The sequence below is a fragment of the Misgurnus anguillicaudatus genome, chromosome 3 (genome assembly GCF_027580225.2).
Source record: "Misgurnus anguillicaudatus chromosome 3, ASM2758022v2, whole genome shotgun sequence".
Taxonomy (NCBI): domain Eukaryota; kingdom Metazoa; phylum Chordata; class Actinopteri; order Cypriniformes; family Cobitidae; genus Misgurnus; species Misgurnus anguillicaudatus.
In genome coordinates, this window is record NC_073339.2 from 28,086,369 (window position 1) to 28,108,536 (window position 22,168).

The 22,168-nt window shown below is 36.8% G+C and overlaps 1 protein-coding gene across 2 annotated transcripts in view; it reads left to right on the top strand.

Annotated features, from left to right (window-relative positions):
• cntln (centlein, centrosomal protein) overlaps nucleotides 1–22,168 on the top strand; it is a 138,064-nt gene that overhangs the window by 78,233 nt on the left and 37,663 nt on the right. For both annotated transcript variants that reach the window (XM_055205291.2, XM_055205290.2), the window contains 4 exons: nucleotides 7,230–7,318; nucleotides 11,697–11,791; nucleotides 19,781–20,271; nucleotides 21,315–21,390. In XM_055205291.2, the coding sequence (XP_055061266.2) occupies nucleotides 7,230–7,318; nucleotides 11,697–11,791; nucleotides 19,781–20,271; nucleotides 21,315–21,390 (751 nt within the window). The remainder of the gene's footprint in view (nucleotides 1–7,229; nucleotides 7,319–11,696; nucleotides 11,792–19,780; nucleotides 20,272–21,314; nucleotides 21,391–22,168) is intronic.

The following is a 22,168-nucleotide window of genomic DNA, read 5'->3' on the forward strand; positions in this document are numbered from 1 at the left end:
ATTAATAGTGTATTTTTTACCATTTCAGTGTTGTAGTAAATTCATAGAGGGTTAAAGGTAAATGTAAATTAGATTTGTTTTATAAAAAACATGGTTTTAAATAATAAGTACACAGTTCAACTTCCATGTATGCTCAAAGGGACAGGGCAATTCTCAGGACCAGACATTTAAAAAAGGGAAAAAAAGAAAATTAATCATTTTAAGGACAGTCTATATTTATTAAATATATATCATTATGGGATTATTGGATCAAATTAAATGATTAAGGGGTCTGCAAAAGCAAGGGACAAGTATTTCCACCTACTCACCTACTACTATATTAAAGGGTCATTAAATATTAAACAACATTTTCTGAGATGTTAACAGGGATGGTTGTGTTGTACATCATACAAGACAATGTCAACGTCTGTTAATTTGAACTGTAACAGTCATTTAATCATTTTTTACACAATCAACATACACAACTTAAGGTTTGTTTGTGGGACCTACCATTAATGTACAATTGAAAGTGACAGGAGTACAAACATTATAACTTATCCCATAGGTGTGGTTAATTGTAACAAACAGAGGGTTTGTTGTAACACCTGCTAGAAAAGTTTGTTTAAACACAAATAATTCAATAAAATTCTGTCTATATACTAAAGGTGGATATTGTTTATATATTTGCCTGTAATAGATAAATATCCCCACATTCATCCATCCATGATCCTTCCTTGAACCATCCTTGTATTATGCATCAATGCAAATAAATATTTTTTTTTAAAGGCTGCACAATTAAGACAAAAAAATCATAATTGTAATTTTTCCCCCTGATATTGTATTAACATTTATCATTTTAATTAATAATATTTACATTTTTTCATTTCATTATCATTGTATACATGAGGCTTAATTGTAACACAGTGTTGAATTTTTTTCAGCTATCAGTTACTAGGAGTTGCTGACATGTTTCAAAATGGTGTTAGCTTTAGGTAAAAAGACAGTGATTTAAATAATATAAGGTTGAATTTGGTAACTTTACACAACTCAGAATTTTTTTTTACTTCCATGCCTCTAAAACTCTTTGTTCAATATCTTAATGAAAACACATCAAAACATTTCACACATTTGCAGGAGATCATCTTCTGACAGTGAAAGGAAAATACCAAAAGCACAGATTGCTTGGCCCTGTATAATGTAAAGTAGCTGTGTTACAATTAAGCCTGCGTTAGTTTGTGCCATGCTCACCCCTACATATTGTTTTATAAACATTCATGAGACTGAGTGTTCTTATCCAATGAGAAGGCTTATACAATAGTAAAGGTGCATGTAAGTGCGGTCTGACACTATACACTGTAAGAACATGTAGAAGTTGAGAGAGGCATTCAGAGTTGTAACTGTAGGTGTTTCTGTGGTGAAACAGTGTAAACGGATTATGTTCACACCGCAATGCTGTCAGGGCTAGACTCACCCTTCCAGTACTAAGTAGTAGTCGAAATTAGACTTAGAATCTCTTTCAATGCACTCTGTCTATTTAACCATAACAAAAACTGTACATACTTTAAAGGCATATTATAAGTAGGCAAATTGGGATTCAGGCTTGGTTTGTCTGTGTGCGTTTGGTTTGCTATCAACTATATTGTTGCTCAGGAAAGCTTCGGGAGGCAGGTGGACTTTGACTTTGCTCATGGAAGTAGTTCTATATACTTTAAGAGCCAATGAAGTCCATTAAATGTTACCAAAAAATAATAATCTAATAATAAAGATTAACAGATGGAGTAATATAATATATATACCAAAAAACAGTGTGAAAAAGTGTTTGCCCCCTTCCTGATTAATTAATTTAATATTTTTTTTGCATGTTTGTCATACTTTAATGTTTCAGAGTATCAAACAAATGTATTACTCAAAGATAACACAAGTAAACACAACATGCATTTTTTAACTCTTTTGCCGCCAGCGTTTAAAAAAAAGTTGCCAGCCAGCGCCAGATGTTTTTCATGATTTTCACAAAAGTTTAATGCCTTCCAGAAAATGTTCTTCTTTAAATATATAAACATACAATATATCAAATGAAAGAACAGACCCTCTACTTAAAAAAAAAAACAAAAATGTTTCATCCTACCTTCAGTAGTTCTTTTGTAATCAGCTTTTGAATATGGGTAGGTTTCTGCAAAAACACCACATTTTGAGCAAAAAGCAGAGATAATTCAATTTTTGTGATGGACTTTTCATAGAGTTCCCATTCAGAGCGATCTTTAAAACCGACACAGACATGCAGCTGCTTGCCATAGGGCAATACTTCCAGGTTTAAGAAGTTGCGGACCTGGTGGATAATAGCGGTATTGTGGAAAGACGGAAATACTCGTCATTGGCGGGGAAGCGTTTTCTATTGATTGACGAGATATCTCGTCAATAGCGGCGAAAGAGTTAAATTAAGGTTTTTATTGTGAAGGGAAAACAAAATGCATACACACATGGCCCTGTGTGAAAAAATGGAAGATTGTCCCATTACGCCTAGCATAAAAGTAACACAGCATTTCATACCAAGAACATCATACCAACAGTAAATGTAAAAGATAGTGTGATGGTCTGGGGCTGTTTTGCTGCTTCAGGACCTAGAAGACTTGTTGTGATATGTGCGGTGCATCATATTTAACCTGAGAGTAACATGAAAAAAAATGTAACCATGAAAGATATTTTAAACATACGGCTAAATTATTGCTGTATTTCATGTACAAACACTTGACTGACTTTCCCACTGTCTAGGTACTAGTATGTCTCTGTGCTTGTTGCACATTAAAGACCCAGAAACTCCGAGCAACAATACAAAATAATTGAATATATCTTTACATGATATATCAGACCACTTCATTTTATCCTTAGATGGCAGGTGTAGTAAATATTTACAATAATGGTTTTTAATCATGTTTTTTGCATGCTCCCACAACATTGCTTTTATTATGTCTCATCACGTACTTCTGCGTTTGAAAATAAGGTGGATAGACAGCAGTAGTATTAAATAGCAGCACTGTCATGTGTTATTAGCTTACCCCAAAATTAACTTTATGGTATTTTTTGTTCTTCTGAACCAAAACAAATTAAAAAAAACATTGTGGTCACAAATAAATGTGATTATAAATTAATGTCTATATGAAGAGTTAAATAAATCCATTTTGACTAATTTGGGTAAAAATGTGTTTTCTATAACAAGAAAGTGACAAGATGAAAACCACTATTTTCTGACAAACTTTCACATAGCATTTTTAGGTTACAGTATAAAAACAAAAAAATTCAAATCCTTAATTTGATTTTCAAAGATTATAAAAACTGATTTTTTTTACGCAAAATGCAATAAACCCATGTGTTTTTTTTTTCAAAATTCTATTAATCTATTGAATTAATATATAAATGTGCATTCATCTTTGTCATGTTATATTCATTTAGTTGACTATTGGTATACACTGATTAAAAAAATGAACATTAATGGCATGATTCAAAACACTTACTTTGTCATATTAAGAACACTGTCATTGCTGCTGTCATCCTTGACGAGCTGCTGTCACCTTTTTGACAGCGATCAGCTGTAAAATGTTTTGGTCCTGCTCGCTTTTCGTTGACTTCACATAAAATAATGGAAAGTTTTTCATAAGATCCCCTGGGGTCAGTGTGTTAGCATGAAAGAAGCTTAATGCTGTCGTGTGAGAACAAGCAACAGTCGGCATTTTTCCTTCGCCCGAATGCCTCTCACGCAAATTATTAGATTTTGATGGCTTACATTTCTTCCCACAGAAAACAACCACAGGTCTATCAATGCCATCAAAAGTATTATTTTGTTTTTGTTTCTTTGTTGATCACGAAGTACAAAGTAGATGATGAAAACTAGGATTTTGTGTGTATTCAAAGTCTCGCCCTTATTGTTTACAATGCGTGGAATGGGGTGCTGTGATTTGTTGAGCGGATTTATTGCATTCTGCAGAGAAGAAATAGTGGCGCTTGTCGTGGTTTGGAAAAAAGGGGGAGAAAAGATGACAGAATAACATGGGGGATGTTGGATTTTGCGTAAAATTAAGAATTTACTTTTTAATACTGAACAGATACAAAACTAATTTAATTTTGGTGGTAAAAATTGTTTTTAAATGCCGTTTATTGCGTTTTGGAACCAAACTTTCTATATAATGGCATTTAATGTGTTATCTAACCATAATATTTTGCATACCTGTATAGGCACTAGATCGAAACAAATAATTGTAAATGTCATACTTCATAATATAATTTTGAGATTAGGAGCATCAAAGTTTGATTTCACATTGATTTCCATCTTTGAAATGACCTTTATTTTGTCTGCAGCTCAATTTGCAATTTGTTATCATTTGGTTTGAATAGTCCCCAATTCATGTTTCATTTTGTTCTTCATTGTATGAAAGGATAACAATAATTTCACATTTCAGTGTTAGGCTGCGGTTGCTGGTTACTGCTCTGAGGCCTGTGACTTTCTCACTTAAATCACATGATAGGGAGACATCGATTACGATGGTCACCGGGTCACGGGTGCTCTGCCCTGTCTAGGGTTGAGTATCATTTTAATTTTAGAGATTCCGATGCCAATTCCGCTTATCGAATCCGGTTCTTATCGATTTTTCGTTCCAATTCCAATACTTATAGTGAGAGAAAAAAAGAGCAAATACTTTCAAGAATCTTTTTTATTTTATTCTTGCAACATTTAGGGGCGGTTTCCCGGACAGGGCTAATCCTAGTTCCAGAGTAAAATGCATGTTTGAGTTGCTAAATTTAACATATATCAGTGACATTGTTTTGTGTCAAGATGCACACCTGTAGTGTTTTTTGTAAGGTATGTTTGTAAAAACTGCTATTGCAAATATTAGCTATATCCGTTGCGCTGTAGGTGGATTCACGTCTGGGAGATTTAAACACGGTACATTCCTTCAGATTAACGCCATGTTAAAGCAAATGTTTTATCATATTAGAGGTATTGCCTCCCTTACACAAAATATCCTTGTCATGCATTTGGCAATACTATAGTCTTTTTTTTACAAAGTTTAATGAATGTTTGCTGCAGTCAGTGAGAGTGCCAAGTGTAATGTACTGCGCATGTGCGATTGTGCGTAATGAAAGAAGGTTTGTTGCAAGTCCTGGCAGATAGATACAACTCTAAAATGCTCACTCACTGCTGTTCGCCATGCAAGAATTACTGAAAGAGGAATCGATAAACAGAAGCAAAAATGCATGCATCATATTGATTCAAGTAGGGGGAAGAGCGCTTACACATATGCTTTGGACTACATCAAAACATGTTTCTTTGGCAGAAGATTGAACTACGCGCTCATAAGGCGGAGTCTGTGAGCGGTTATAGTTGGGGTGTAATCAATGTGACATCACATTGCTAGGGGATTCCTAACAGCCTGATTTGTGTGACTGTTGCAGTTTAAAGGAGATTACACAAAGAAGTATAGATAAATTTGTATAATAACAGGATGTTTCTGCACACACACACTGGCAACTCATTATCTGATAGAAATACATTTAAAAGTGCATTTTTTAGGTTAGGGGGGCTTTAATAAACATCTGTTATTCAAATAATTTATTCGCACAAACACGCTGGGACTGGAAAGCAAAGGGGATTGATGAAGCAGAGGTTCACACCACCTAAAAAAATATCTATGCTGTTGACATGAAAGGAGGAGCTGTAGTAACTGTTTTGATAGAGTGGCTGGCAGGGTCATAAGAGACCTACAGCTGATCTCCACAGCTGGAATGCTAATAAACCACCTTGTGTTGTTTTAATGTTCTGCAGTGCAACAAAGTTTATTTAAAAAGTTTTTGTGGAGAGTGATTCGAAAAGTGAGATGATTTATTTATTTGATGTTGTTCAATGAAAAAACGCAAACAGCTGTAACTTGTGTTACAGTCTGAGTATTACCCAGAGTTCTTTACTAGTACTTATACCGAGGAGCAGTAAGTCTGATGAGGTAAGCCACTGCAATTCAGCCAAGGATTGGAAGTTCTGCCGCACTACAACAAATGGGAGGGGAACTAGGTGTGTGTTTCAGGTGCAGATGTCTCACTGGGGCCTACCCCAATTCTCAGCAGGCTTCTTTTGGGTCCTAATAATAACTTGAAAGTGCCTCTTTTTCCACCTTTTAATTAGTCTCTAAAACAAATACAGCTAATTGGTGGTTCTTAATTGGGTTTAGATTCAGTACTTGTCTCTTTAGATCCCCCCGCATCCCATCCCAATCCCTTTTCTGTCTAGGTGGAAAGAAATTCTCACACCCCAGCCAGGGGTTTTATGTTGCTTGTCACTTAGCACTTTGATTTCTTGGTGAATTAAGAGCTATTTAATTAGCAAGTTTCTTTTTATATCTCCTTCTCAGTGGGGGAGAGATTTGGATGGTGTCAGAGTTGAGGCAGTTTAATGGTAAAAGGGAAGTTTCAAAGCAGTGGCTTAACACACTTTGACAGAAACTTACAACATTCAGAGCCTGGAATAGAAATGAATAGAATGACTAAACACATTCACAGAAACAAAGTCATAGTCAGCTACGGTAACACTGGGTTGCCCCGTTATCAAGTTTAATTGCCGGTAAATAGACATGCCCTTCAGTAGTTTATTCATTGAAGTTTTTTTTTTTATTCTGCCACTTGTAGAATATATTTTTGGAGGATGTATTTGGGATTATTAGAGATTATTAGTATTAGAGATATTTCAGTGTGGATAATATTACTTGTCAATTTGCTAATATTGTGCTTCTGTATAGTTTGGTGGTGGAGCATTACACAAAAGGTCATGGGTTTGAATCCAGGGAACACACATACTAATACAAATATATAAAGTACCTTGTAATGCACTGAAAGTCGCTTTGAATAAAAGCATAATCCATGTAAATGTAATATAGTATAAACGGCATGTTTAAACCAGACCAGGTTTTTCCAAATGGATATAAAAGGTGATGCTTTCAGGTTTTCGGTTAATATTTTTGCACCCAAAATCTATACTGTACCTTAAAGTCATTTCTCCATTCCTCCAAAGTGCATTCAAGGTATACATTTTTCATCACATTCCCTGTAGATCAAACCCATATCCTGTGTTGCTAATGCAATTCCCGGCCAATTTACTCTAGTTATAGCAATAGATTGATTTGATACAACCAAATGAATTTATTAACATGTAAATAATTGCTTTTTAAATCTTTGCTTTGGTCTTTCTGTTGGTTTTCTTAATAAATCAGAGCTTACCTGGAAGAGGAGCTGAACATTCTGTGTGTGCGGGCAGCCCTGAACAGGGTTACAGAGCAGAACCTACAAGAAGATAAACAAGGTATCAAACACGTTGTCCTTCCCTACACACATATTACAGGCATCAATGCAAATACAATAATGCTCTGTGGCTGGAACTGATATCAATATTAATAATTTCCTAGGCCTACATTCTGTACATTTTCTTTAGCATTTTCTGTTGTGATTGTTGTAGAAGGACCGATAAAACAATGTGGAATAGATTTAAGTATAGAGAATGCCGCGTTGCATGCTGTGGTGGCGAGGCCATGTTCAATGTTTTGTTTGCGGAAAAGCAATTGGTGGAAACGAATTGTATGTGGAAGATAAAGAAAAGTGAAAGTGAGCTCTACTGGGACAAACTGTATGCTAAGGCCAAACAACATTATTTGGACAAATCAAAGACCATTAGCTACACTGACTCATGCGAGTTGGCAGCAAAAGAGTGGATTACAGACTCTAACATACTGCCTCTACTGGCATACCCAGACAGTGTGAAGGATCTCGTTTTTGGACTAGGTGCATACACTCTGCATGAATTTAAATGCTGCAAACCATTTTGCATTTACTGGGTGCAAGACAAACTGTAAAAGTTGTGCTTACAAAGGCAAGGTGTCATTAATATTTGGTTTACTATTTAACAATATTACAAACATTGAATTGTGAGGTTGAAGTCCCCAGACCAAAAATATATTTGAACATCTGTGGGGTGAGTTAGTGTTAGGGTTAGCGGGCTGTCCATGCTCGGCAACCATCAAACCTAGCTAAACTGGAGATGTTTTGTAAGGAGTAATGGTCCAAAATGCATTTATCCAGAATCCAGACACTCATTACAGGCTATATGAAGCATTTAGAGGCTCAGGGCTCCAGACTGCCACTAAATGGTGTGCCACTGAATTTTACATCCAGTCGCACATGTGCGACCAGTAAATTTGACCTTTTTTGTGATGTGCCACTGAATTTGAAACAGCACATTGTACTTTCTGCATCTGTGATCAAAGTATTTATTAGTAATACAATAGAAAGTAGTAGAAAAAATGTGAATATTTGGTTAGCATGTTGATTTACGGTGTGTGCCCCTAAATTTTCTGGTTGCACCCCTAAAATTTTCAGTTGGGGGCCACTGTGCTCCTAGTAAAAAAAGTTAGTCTGGAGCCCTGAGGCTGTTATATTGTTTTGATGCATATTGCACATTTTCTGTTAATCCAATAAACCTCATTTCACTACTGAAATATTAATGTGTCCTTCAGTTATTCGATAGATCAAAATGAAATTGCTTATCCAAACACCCAATTATTTATAAATAAAAGTTTTGGAAATTGTCAGGGGTGCCCAAACTTTTGCATACGACTGTACTGTTGTTTGGCACTAGCATTTAGTTTGTCCCAACAGCGCACTTTATTTTCTTTACCTTAGGCATATAATTCATTCATTATCAAAATGTTAACACTTTACACAAATAAAACATAAAACAGGCAGCTATAAAATCTAGCGACTAGTGCAGTCCTTCAAACATGGTCACACCGTCCCAGCATGCAACGTGCATGACGTCAACTTCAAATTGTCTTATATATGGTCAATTGTGTTAAACTCAGCCAAGTCTACTCAACTTTTAGCACATTTGTCAGATCAGCTGAATTTTATAGAACACATAGTGTTTTTCCTCAAAATATTTTCAAAAAAGTATCCTCATTTAATTCAATATCCCATTTTGCTGTTGTTTTGGTCCAAAGCAGCTTTACAAAATATAATAAACTTTAGAACAAACAAGACACCCAAACGAAAAAAGAAACAGGACAAATATGGAAACATGAAATAGTTTATAAAACAGAAACAATTTGAAATTTATAGAATACATGGTATTATAAACACAATTAATTGTGATTGAGCAATCTGTAAGGTTATGAAGGACAAGTTATTGTGTTTTAGTTTGCTGTAATGTTATGAATGGGTGTTATAAATGAGATGAGATTAATTAAGAAGTGTGTGAACTTCAGACCTTCTGATACAGGAGATGAATATCAACCATGTGACCTAATCAAGACGGAACACCATTGATAAAATGTCGAGACATACAGATCTGGAACTAGAACTTGTTTTTACGTGGGCCATTTTTGAAGCATTTTTCTTTTTATATACAGATAGAAAATCATAACTTAAGTGCTTTTTGACTGGCAGTAAAGCTACAGTAATGCAGAATGCTCTGACTTTTACATTTAGGCCACGTTTACAATAATGCGTTTACATTTTAAAACGCATTACTTTGCCACGTTTACACCTTCCATCCAGACGTTTTCACCCTCATAAACGTCTTACTCTTATGTAAAGAAACAGCTGGCTTTAACGTGACAGCGCATCATTTTCAAAGTTATTTTATTCTGTTAAATTGAGGTTTGCAACTGAGATTTTGCCCAAAATAGTAAACATAGAGTAAATCAACTATCATAAGCGCTATATCACATCGTTTTTAACACAGATTCTAATGGAGAAAGGTCTTTTTTTGTTTTTGTTTATGTAGAAATTGAGTGGGTCAAACATAGTTTTTGACCATGTATAAAGTTTTGTTTGCTATTTTAAAATAATGTTTATTTTATATGATTTGTTTCTTAATTTTAGTTAAAGATTTGTGAATATAAATAAATAAGAACATTAAGAAGAACACCGTGCACCTAAATAAACCACTGCAATATGCTTCCGCAGCCTTGAGAAAATGGCAAAACATCCAGTATTATTGTTTGCGATAATATGGTTGTTGTTGTTTTAAAGATGTACAAAATCATATTAGCGCATTCAGAGCACATTGATTGTGGTGTGTGTAAAAATCAACATCATATTAATTTTTAATACTTTAGCCGATCACGCTTTTTGCAATCTCTGTGCAAGCGGAGGACATGTGCGGGCCGGGCCTACACACTTTTATTATAGCTGGCCATGCTTTTTGTCATTTCTGTGTCACCAGCGGAGGAGGCATGTGAAGGAACACATGCACATAGAACAGCAACATGTAAAGGGAAGTTACCTGATAAGTTATTTGGTGTTTTTCCGATGAATACAGTCAGTTTGTAAGAATATTTTTAAATGGACTATAAGATCACAAGTATGAACTATGAACAATGAACTATTATAAACATAACAGCGTGAAATGACTGAAGAGGAACTCGCTACATTAAAACAATAAGCCATTATGTGTGTTTGATCGAATTTGGCATGCGCTGACTTATATTACAATGCTATTTTTGCTTTAAGTACACTACTGTTTATGACTGTTTACTTAAATGCTTAGGTTTAAAATCATAAAGACCTTTCTGTAGAATCAACATTAACCTATTGATTATATTAATATGTTGTTGGAAAGAGAACAATATAAGACTTTCACAAACACATTCCAAAATATCGTCTGTTATTGTAATCTGCAAAGGAATTATCCATATATGATTTTTTGCCAATATCGGACACCCCTAGGCTGCATACATGCACAAAAGTTAAGCTATTATTAGAGTATTAGGTTAGTTTAAATTTTATGTGCATGCCCAGTGTGCACAAATGGTCATGTTTCATGCGCTTATGTTCGTATATAGTGTGGACAAAGATAGTTTCTGAAATGCCAGTATAGACAAGGATCGTTCTCATTTTAGAATGTAGTTTTAAAACATTTTAAAACGAAAATGCTCTAATGTAAACACCACTTTAGTCAGTCAAGTGACCCAGTGAGAGAAGGCCAGAAAGTATTCGATATTAAGCTGACAAAAGAAATGGTTAAGAAACAAATTTCTCAGCTGTGATGGAGAAAGCATGTTTTATTTGTGCATATGTGCATTCACCTATAAGATTTGGGGCTGAGGGTAGATTGTTAAGGGTTTGAGTGAGATAGGTGTGTGGTCAGGCAGATAAAGCAGGTGAGCACACATATGTTGTTTTTATTTGTGTGTGCATGAGGCTGCCTAGAAAGATAGTTCAGTGACTCGTTAGAATTTCAGCACTGCTTGTCTGTCCAAAGGTCATCGCAGAAAAAATACAGATTCTAAATATTTCACAACATTTTCATTCGACAAATGAGCATCCACATTCACCATAAAACTTTTATCAACCTGTGGCTACAGGAAGTTCTGACCTCCAAATGTGTTTATTTTCCCTTCTTTAAACAAGCAAAGCAACAAAGTTCCTGTCATGAAATCAAAACACAAACCATCATACTTCAAAAATTAACCTCAAATTATTTTCTTTTACTCTTGAAAACCTGCAAGACTGCTTAAGAGCAAAAGGCTTTGTGAGTCCCTTTTTAATTCTATCCATTACAGGCCACTTTGAGGAGCTCAAGCAGATGAATTGTTCTCTGGAAAGAAATTATGCTTCATTAATGGTAATTGATTTGAGTAGGGAAAGCTGTCAGGTGACCATATTAGCTTTTGTTTCTTTATCAGATCTCCTGTTTGAAGATGTGCAGGAGGAGGAAGAGGTCAGAAGAAGCAGCACCCCCATTAAGGCATCCCAAAGAGTGGAACAGACTTTTAAAAAGGTAGCAACTATTGATGCTATGTACTGTAGCCTACATGTTTAGGAAATGTTAAGCCTTTTATGAACCTTATAAAAAGTAAATAGCACCAGAAATGCGTTCTTTGGACCATATGTAGAGCCATATTTTTTATTATAATTGAAACTACCTCATTTAAGAAATATTGTAATGGGAAAAAATTATGGCCATTTGACTTTTCCAAACCTTGTATATAACCTTTAATAAAGTTTTTTATAGGGCAAAAATTACTGGTTCTGCTTTAGTTTAAACCCTTTACCACCAGGACTATAAACAACACAGCACCCTTAAAGTGTCATGAAACCCCTGTTTCAGCAGTGCCATTTCACACCTCCGATTTGAAAAACTTTTCTAAAAGGGGCGTTGTTAACTGGGGACAACGTGTGGAGAAAAGATGGAAATTGCAGGGGAGTTCCATTAAGTGAATAAATACTGCTAATTTGCACAGTGACAATGTAAATACACACACACACACAGACACACACAAAGGCGAGATGGACAGCGATGCCAAGAGTGGTTAAATGTGTTTGAACACCCCAAAAAAAATCGCCTACTCTCTGCCTATGGAATATGATGTACCAGACACAATGTTTTTACCTCAGACCTAACATCAAACCCACAGTGTTCAAAGCTTATTTCATCAATTGCTCTGAAATATCAGAGAAAGCCCAGACATATACATGTACAAAACATTTTGCAGCATGTTTACTAACAACACAAGCAATGGACTTAGACCTAATATTAGTGAGCGTCATTTAAATTAGTAATTTCTCCGGCTCACATTTAAATAAAAAGCAGAGGGACTCACCCATAGACCATTGCCTCAAAGTAATTGTGACAGAACCGATTGCACTCGTCCCTATTTCGTATGAAGTATAACAGTTTCTAAGACAAGAGCAGAGAATGATTTTATTCAGAGATGAATTAGAGCAGCTGTGAGGAAAAAGAAAGTTTAAACGGTCAAAACTTTAAAACGCATGCAATTATAAACTTTTGGCATGAGGATGCAATTGTCCGCGATAGATATGTGTTGTATACGCTGTTTGATGGGGATGTGAAGACGCGTGGCGCTGTTAGGACTGGAGCGCGTCCTCATAGAAAATACACATATATCTCTGTAAAGCAGGGGTCTCAAATTCAAACTGGCTTGGAGCCATTTCTGAGATTGACATTTCAAATGTAGTGTTTAAATTCTATTATTTACTTGAAAATATATAAGCAGTGGTTTCTATGTTTTAAATATAAATTATTTTATAAAAGTAAGTAAATAATTTCTTAACCTTATCTTTAAGGTTTCTTAACTTTATCCTTGCACTAAATTAACAAATTAAACTTCTACATTTATAAACTATTATAAAAAAATTACCATCAGTAAGTGTTTGTGTTTTGATTTATTTTGGATTGTTTTCAGTCATAATATTGACTTCATTATGTTTCATCTTTGTTATTCCAGAGTTTTAACGAATTTGCTATTATATCTTGAAAAATATTAATAAGTGAAAGTGATCCTGAATCAATGTTACATAAGCTAGTTAAACAGAAAAGAATTATAATACTGCTCTTTGTGTAATTGCATAGCAAGCTAGCTACATAATAATATATTATATTTCATTATATGTTTCAATATATATAGCAGTATACATACTTTTATCCTCTGTACGTATCTCCTCATCTTTCCTCTTTTCTTAAAGTGCCCATCTTATGACTGCTTTTCCACAAGTTAAATAGGTGTATGAGTTCCATAAAGCAAGTTTCAAAAGTTGTTTGCTCGAAATAGCTTGTAGGAAAAGATTGTTACCCATCTCTAGGAGCCTCTGTTTCAGGGCATTTCAGATTGTGCCGTTTTGAGCTAGTCATTACATATTTATGAGCTGCTGCTCCTTTGATCACGCCCCACTACTAACGTCATGTGCGCGTGCATAGTGATATCGTGAGCAGTACAGACCATACTGTGTTATTATTTTATATATTATTATTATTTACGGTTTATGTTGCCAACAGACAAATCATGCAGGAAAGTATCACTAATAAGTACGCTACAGTAGAAGAAACTCATGAAATACAATGATTCCAGAGTCAATTGTGATGTAGCAGTCTTAACAATAAACTCGTTTTCCCTGGACAATGCTAACATATTCCCGTTATAAAACATTTTCAAACGCATTATTTTCGCAAATTACAGAAATTAAGACCCGGCGGGGGATGTATACTGCTTGTGGACCGCGTGCTAATTGCTAGAAGCTAGCGGAAGGGTTAGCCTCGTCAGAAAAGCCGGGGCGGTAAGGCCCGGTCTCGGTTAGTTTGGCAAAAAACTTTTAGTTTGGCAAAGCACTATTACTTAGTTCTTGTAGAATTGTAAAATAAAGCCGTTAAATATTTTTTTAAACTTTCGAAACCACGCTGTAAACTATCTAGCCTGCAAAAATATCTATATAGTCTAACGTTACTGTCTACAAACAATTTTAAAAGGTAAAATTGTACATTTAAAAGGTATAATTTACGGGATTAGCATCATTGTATGATCTCTGTTTTGAGATACAGATGCTCTAGCATCATAAATGTAGTATTTTGTGACAGAAGATGACAACATGCAAAATATAACGTGACTTCTTATCTTTTGTGTTGATACAACGATCGCGAATCGAATCCAGTCTGTTTCAGATGTGTGAATGATCCATGAAAGTCCAATAAAATACATCCAATGACCATTTTTGTCCACAAATGCGTATAATCCGTGAAATATAAATACACAACATAGTCTGTTGTTTACATCAGATTTCACATGAACGTCTTATCGCCTACAATCTGATGACTATTTGCGTCGTAACACACTGTAATATGTAATACACAACAATATAAGATTACTCCGGGTTCCAATAACCACGCGTTAAAACTTTGTTTTTAAAAGTAGGCGGGAGTATAATCCATAATATTCAAATAGCGCTGTTATTTCCGTGAGAAATGATGACAGCACAGAGGGTATCTGCCTCCCTATGTGGTGTCTCCATTAAAAGCTGTGACTTGTTGATGTGAACCCCACCGCAGCTCTTCTCGATGTAACAGCTGAGTATCCACCCAGAAGTAACAAATCTTCTCTGGACAAACACGCATAGTGACAATGATATGATTGACGCGAGTTTCAGATGAGGAATTAAAATCCGATCACGCATTCTGTTATCCTCGCCATCACGGAGCTCGCGGCTCATGGCTGCGTAGCAACAGGTGACACCATGGAGCACAACTTCCACTCCCGATCACTTTAGAAAGTAAGAAACGCCTTGACTCCTTTTAACACACGTTGTTAGACTCGACATGTGAACGAACCCTTAAACGTTTAAATTAAAAATCAAACGAATCTGAAACAAAGTGAATAAAAATCTTTCTGCGGCCAGATTATGTTATATTGTTGAAAGGGGGAGGGCGGGCCGCAAATGGCCAGCGGGCCAGGAGTTTGAGACCACTGCTGTAAAGGCAAAGAGAGAAATCCAAATCTGCACATGAACAACGAGATATAAAAATGCTCGCGCTACGTAAAAAATGCTCTCTAACTGCAGCCGCATTCAGGATCCCTATGATGACAAAAGTAAACAGAAAGATCGGTTCATGAGATCGGCAAATTAAGCGAGTACCGATCGAGTCATTTAATGCCATTATTGGCATTCGATCGATCGAAGCATCCCTAGTTGTGGTGCTTCATTACCTTTTAAGACACCGTATGCCTCGTTTCCACTAGCTGGTATGTTACAGTACAGTATGCAATTTTGTTTGTCTCCATTGTTAATGGTACCAAAATAGCTAATCGTTCCAAAACACTTTTTCAGGATCCTTTTGTAAGTGTATAAGCACAATAAAGTGCCACAAGGATGACATATTTTTGTAAGCCAACCCTGGAAATTAGCAGGACACCTTTAATTTGTCTCATAGACTTTTGGATTATTATTTTGGATTGTTTAACAAAGGTTAATAACACTTAGGGTGGGTTGCACCAACAAGGATTAAATTAAGCAGAGTTTAGAGCTAATCTAGGGTTTGTTGATCTCAGTTTAATTTTAATTCGAGTTGTGTTGCACCACTTAAATTTAAACTCAGATTAACAAATCTTGGAGTTAAAACTTTAAACTGTATTAAACCCTTCATCTGCGATTTATTTTGTCCGCCATAAAGAATTTTCCGGTGTACTTAAACAGCAACAATGTTGACATTGTCATTCAAAAAGGAAATAAATTGTTTATGCAGGCAAAGGTAATGTAATTTTTGTATTATAAATCACCTACATACATCGGTAGGCTAATCTAAAGGTCTGATTCAAATAAAAACATTTGATGATCTTTTAAAACAATTGTATTGATTAACGGAGCAATGTGAGAGGAAATGTTGCAAAGCACAGATATTTTGATATAATAAACGAGATGAGTCGACGCATTTGTCGTGAAGCGCCGCCGTGTGTCTGTTCATTCACTGCCCTTCGTCTGACTGGAGTGCGCGTGACAGAGGAGAAGTGCATACGAGAATCGGTAGCTGTCACCGGTTGTGCTAATAATCTTTTTGAGCCGCCAAACTCACTCTGTTGAGATGTATAAAAAATGCATCTTTGAATAGCGCCACCACGCTCGCAATGTCTGTTTGTGATCATTTAGCCAGACATTTAATTGTGAAAAAAAAAGATTTAAACCTCCTCATATGCAAGTTTAAAGTTAATCCCTCACTGAAATTTAAAACAGAGTTTAAAGTAATGGAGCAACAGGATTAAAGATAATCTAGGTTTACTGTAAAATTTTTACTTGAATCAAAATGGCAGTTTAAATGTAAACCTGATTATTTTTAAAGGTTAAATTTTGATGCAACAGAATTATTAAATAAGCTTTGATTTAAACCAGATTTAGGCCTAATCCTTGTTGGTGCAACCCACCCATAGACCTTTTGTCCAGTAACTTAATCTTCACAGATGAAGACAAATTTTAAAGTCTAAATGCGTTTACTAGATAAAGATAAGGACTTCAAAATTAATAAAAGTTGTGTTCATCTGTGAAGATTATCTTGTCGGATTTCTTCCAGTCGATCTTCTTATACCCTAAGAAAGGATGTGTTCATTTTAACACATTGTTTTGTTTTGTGTTATCCTATTGAACACATTATGTGTTATTTTAACACATTATGGGTAATTTTGTGTTGATTTTGAGTTCAAATAAATGAATGCAAAGGTATTGTCGTATGTCGTATTGCATTATTACTTATTATCGTATTATTATTTCTTAACAATAAAAAATACAATCAGAAGGTTATCTTAGTTGTACAATGCTTATCCAAAAACAAATCTGTAGCTTTTTATTACATGCAGCAGCATGGCCGCGGGAAGTGGGGGCGCTGCGGGTGCTGCAGCACCCCCTGTTGGCGAGAGGGAGAAGTAAAATTAAGTAAAATTTGTTGCACAATTTATAGATGGGTTGCTCGGCGACGTCATTAACTGGTTGCACACCAACCGAGAGGCAGAAAGAAGAGACGTGCCTTGTGTTGTAGGCTAGTAGCTGTGTCTGTTAATCAAAATGCAAAGGAGTTGTTGCGTGGATAATAGTACCAACAGAGCCAGTGCTGGGTGCCTGATGTTAACATACAGTAGATGCGACTATTACGTTATTAGCCCAACATTATAATTCATACATGTATCACAGTAACACTGCAAAAATAAAGACAGAAAAACAGTTCCAACTAGAATCAAGTTTTATTTATATACAAACAATAAAGAACGCTTCAATAATTAAGGTTGTTGCAGTAGCGGATCAGCTCACCAATCAGGCTTTCTGCCTCCTGGATGCGGGCGCGCACCCTGCAATGTTTGTAAACCGGCAACGCGTCTATATTACTTATTTTTGAAATTATTTTTGACACACGTAGGTTATTACGTGTATTTTGGATTTTAATTTCATGTGCCTACCCATCTCCATGGCCTCATTCGAGCGCACTTCTCCACCTTGCGTCTTTTGAAGACGCACTCACCAGGACCCAGAAAAGACTCACACACCTTTGGCTTATGCATGCCCACACAGAAATTCTGAACTCCCTGGGCATTCGTCCCCTCATGAGAGACTTTGGACTTTATTATACAACCGTCGCAATTCGCGACGCGAGTGTCTTTTGCTAGAGTAAAGAGCGCGTTGATAATATGCGCATACAGTATTAACGGGATGACAACGCGGGTTTGTTATCACATACATGGATGCGAAGCAGCACAAACATGCCTTTTTAATATGAGAAATTAAAGGATTAAAATGTAAAAGATTATTATTGAGTCTCTTGGACATAAATGATGAACGATTATGAGACGTTAGAAGGCGCAAAGAGTTGCTTCATCTGTAGCTAAGTAAATAAATGCTTTGCTTTTAAACAAATGCATCTATTTTTAAACGTTTTTTAAATGCTACCCCACGAATTTATTGTATATAATGACTCTGTACCTGTGGATATGGTGAAATGAGAACGTTTGTAAATTCTTTATCTCTTGTTTGTAACAAATAAAGTATTTTTAGAGTACAAACCTTTTATAAAGCCTAATATATTCTAAAAAAGTTAAAAAAGCCAGCAATATTTAGTAAAAAAAAAGGTCTATATAAAAATATACTAGGTATGTAACTGTGAGAATATTTTTCCACTGTTAATCGACGTGTGATCCTAACTTAAAAACGAAAGTAAAATATGTTCGTCTGGACATTGAAAATTGTGAAGTTTATTTAATATTTTATGTTGTATGTAAATATATGTATGTAATGTATGTCTGAAGTTGTAACGAAAGTAATTTCCCCTGGAACTGTTATAAGTATTTCTGCTTCTGATTAGCGCAAACTGTATATTCATTTGAGAACTGATGATGTCTGTGTGTTTCAGACCCTGCTGTGTGCACTAAGTGTATATGACAATAGAGTAGTGTGAAACTCAATGTATTTATTTTTAAAATGTATTTTAAATGGGCCTATAGGCTCATAGGTTTTTTGTTAAAAAAAAATCACAGCACCCCCTGTTCAAAATGACTTCCAGTGGCCCTGTGCAGCAGGAACGAGATCTGCAATATGTTATTGTCAACGTGAGAATGACGTTGATCTCTACTTTCCGGCTGGCATCCACCACACCGGTCAAGTAAGGGTTTACTGTCCCGAACTGAACTGTACTGTCTTGTTGGTGGAAACGAGGCATTTAAAACAACTAAATTGCTCTGTTTGCGTTTGCTGACACTACCAGTATTTGACACATACTAAATAGCTCAACCCTTTACTCATTTAACACCAGTAAATCATTTGTCATTAGTATTTAGCCTGAGCAGATCAGGCCCACCATCTCTTCAGAAGCATTTCACTTTCCCTGAAGCAACATTTATGTTGCTGTTTGCTAGTGAGAACTGAGGGAACATTCTGAGCAGAGGAATGAAATGGTTTGTAGAATAATTCGGAGCAGATGATGGCATTGTAAGCTCTGCCAGCAGCTGCCATATGGTCATGTAATGGGGGCTGTCATCGCCTTTATTACTGAATGACAAGCACCATGTTAAACTTAATAACCCACAGGGGCAGACCGCTGTTTATGTGCTCTTGCAAATGCATTATAAATGAAATTATTTTTGATGGAGTGGCCGGAGGGGGGGTTGAGTCGTTGTCAGCCACCCATAAAGGGGCCTAATGTTGTTTGAAAGGTGGTGTGCCATGGCAGTAAGGCTGAGAGAGTGCTAAATAAAAGGCAGTGATTTGCCTGAGGGTATATGGGGGGCATCCCCTCCTCTGTTTCACACCCTCCACCAGGATTTGACAAGCTGCCTAAATGGCCCTCTTTTATGTTTAGCCATGAGTAACAAATTTGGGGGGAATCATAGACTGCTTGCTTGCCTGCCTCAACACAAACCCTCTCCATAGAGGCTAAAGAGGGTTTAAGCCTAAAAATAAAAGATAATGTGATCGTTTGATGCATAAGTGTGTCCGCTTACTCCAACAGATCAAGCGGTTACAGAGTCAGATGGTTTCTTTGGAGAGTGAGATCGTGCAGTTGCGAGAAGACAACAAAGCGCTACAGGAAATGAACAGAGGCCTTGCTGGAGAGAGGGATGATCTGCAGGCCAAAGTTCAGCTTCTCCAACAACATGTGGTTGCCCAAAAGGAGGCAGGCGACGCACAAGCTAGAGGTGAGCGGGACAGGCTCGTGCAGCTTCAGAGCTTCAAGAGAGATGCAGAAAATGCAGTCAAAACTGCAAACCAGGCCAGATGCAGGCTCCTGAAACTAAGACAGGAACTGGGAGTCCTTCGAGCAGAGAGAGATTTCCATCGATCGTCAGCTCTACAAAAGGCGAAGGCCTTCACTCTGACTAACAACAGGTTCCGATCTAGAACAGCCTGGCTTAATGCCTCCAGCCGAACACACACACAACCCAAACATAACAGGATGGATAGTCCCGCCAAGGACGATTGGGAGGACATGAGTGCAGACAGGTACTTCCCCCACCTTTCACCATACTTGTCTCTTTTTTGCTCTCCATCTCTCACGCGCTCATTATCTTTCTGACGGTAGGGACAGCACGCATATGCAAAAACACAAGCAATCGGGTGATTGAATTTCAGCTCCTGTCTAGTTGGTATTCAGAAGAGAAAAAGGCGGAAGGGGGGCAGAAAAGAGAAAAAAAATGTCAGATCCTTTGAATTACCCTGGGATGTCTTGCTAGGAGCTTATTGACTGAAATTTGCATGTAGAATTAGCCCCCTTTGAGCAGCAGAGTTGGACCAGCGCCAGCATGCACCTGAACCCACCCACAGCCCCTCACTTTCTGCCCAGTGCCATTTTCCCACTGTCATGAGCCCTGAAATTGACAGTTTGGCAGGTTAATTTAATTTGTGCTTTCTCTGCATATTCATCCCTGGCAGAGAAGTCGTCCCAGGCAAACCTTGGCCAATCAATTCTGTTTTCCTGTGACACTCCTATTTCACTACGATCCCATCGTCTCTTTTCTTTACTCTTCTTCCTGTGCTCGCTGTAATTTAACAGGATAAATTTTGAATGACTCTGTCCTGCTCACTACCAGATGTCTACAAGCTGTTAAACATCCCCCAAATCAAGCAACATCTTTAGTAATTATTTCATGAAAGTTTTATGCTGGCTTCTGCATCAGGGTTAGTGGTATGATGGATGGTTTGATGATTTTCAATGATACCGTTCACAGATTTATTTCACCCAGATGCGCCACTGCTTCAACAGAACAGCATGATGGAACATTTCCAAATCTGTCTCTTAGAGGCTATTCAGTGACACAGCGCAGCGTTTAGAATTGCAGGAATACTGTATGTCTTGGCAGTTTGGCAGTTCGCAGTCTGAGAAACATACCACACATGGGGGGCATTCTGATTGCAACTGATAATGTAATATAGAGGTTTGCATGATGTTGTACACTTTTTCTGGGTTGTTTTGTTTTCTGCTAATCACCTGTTTTTCATATAGAAGCTATGGCATGTCACACAGTAGGTGCTTTTTATGTCCACAGTGAATATGAAGAGTTCTCTGACAGTCTGGAGAGTCGATACACTGCACGGACCAATCAGGCACCTCCGAAAACGAAGGTTTGTTCCGCAAATATGGAAGTCCTAACATTTATTTGTTTCCTGTACATGTGTTTCAAATGAAGTTAGATTTTTACACAACAAAAAAATCTGCAGTTATTCACACTCTGCATAGAATGTTACAATGGTAATTGCTTTCTGAGAGCAGACAGTGAATAAGTTTGATATTTTGTCCAAACGCATTTTAAAAGTTTAATTTCTGCACCATTGGCTCCATCAAACAGAATTGCGAAAACTTTCCCAAACTCCCCACCCATCTTCTATTAATCGAATGAACAGATCATCCCGCCTCCAAATGTATGCTATTGGTTAAGCCATTGTTGCTATCTCAGGCTGGCCAGGACCCTGAAACAAACAAAGCAATGTTTTGATAAATCCTCAGTGTTTACACGTTTCCAGGGAATGCACCTATGCATTAATTACTTATATTTGTCTCTGCAATTACAGCAAGCTGAGATAGAAGAGCTTTTGAATGTTGAAAAAATTAAACATTTTACCTTGAAATTGCCTCTTTCCATTTGCAAAGCAAAAATATTTTCCTCCTGACTGTAAACAGTTGCGATGATTACAAGATGTGTATCACTGGTGTCTGTTCCCATGAAGTGTGATCTCTTCTCGACAGTCTCTCAGGGATCTGTTGGCTCTCCCCATCCCCTCAGAGAAGAGGGAAGCTTTATATGTTCTCCTCTTTTCTCTTCCTCTCAGCTCCACAGCTGTCAGCCCTCTCTCAGATCCTGCCTGAATGCCTCTGTGTACTCGTCATCCATGCCGGCTCACA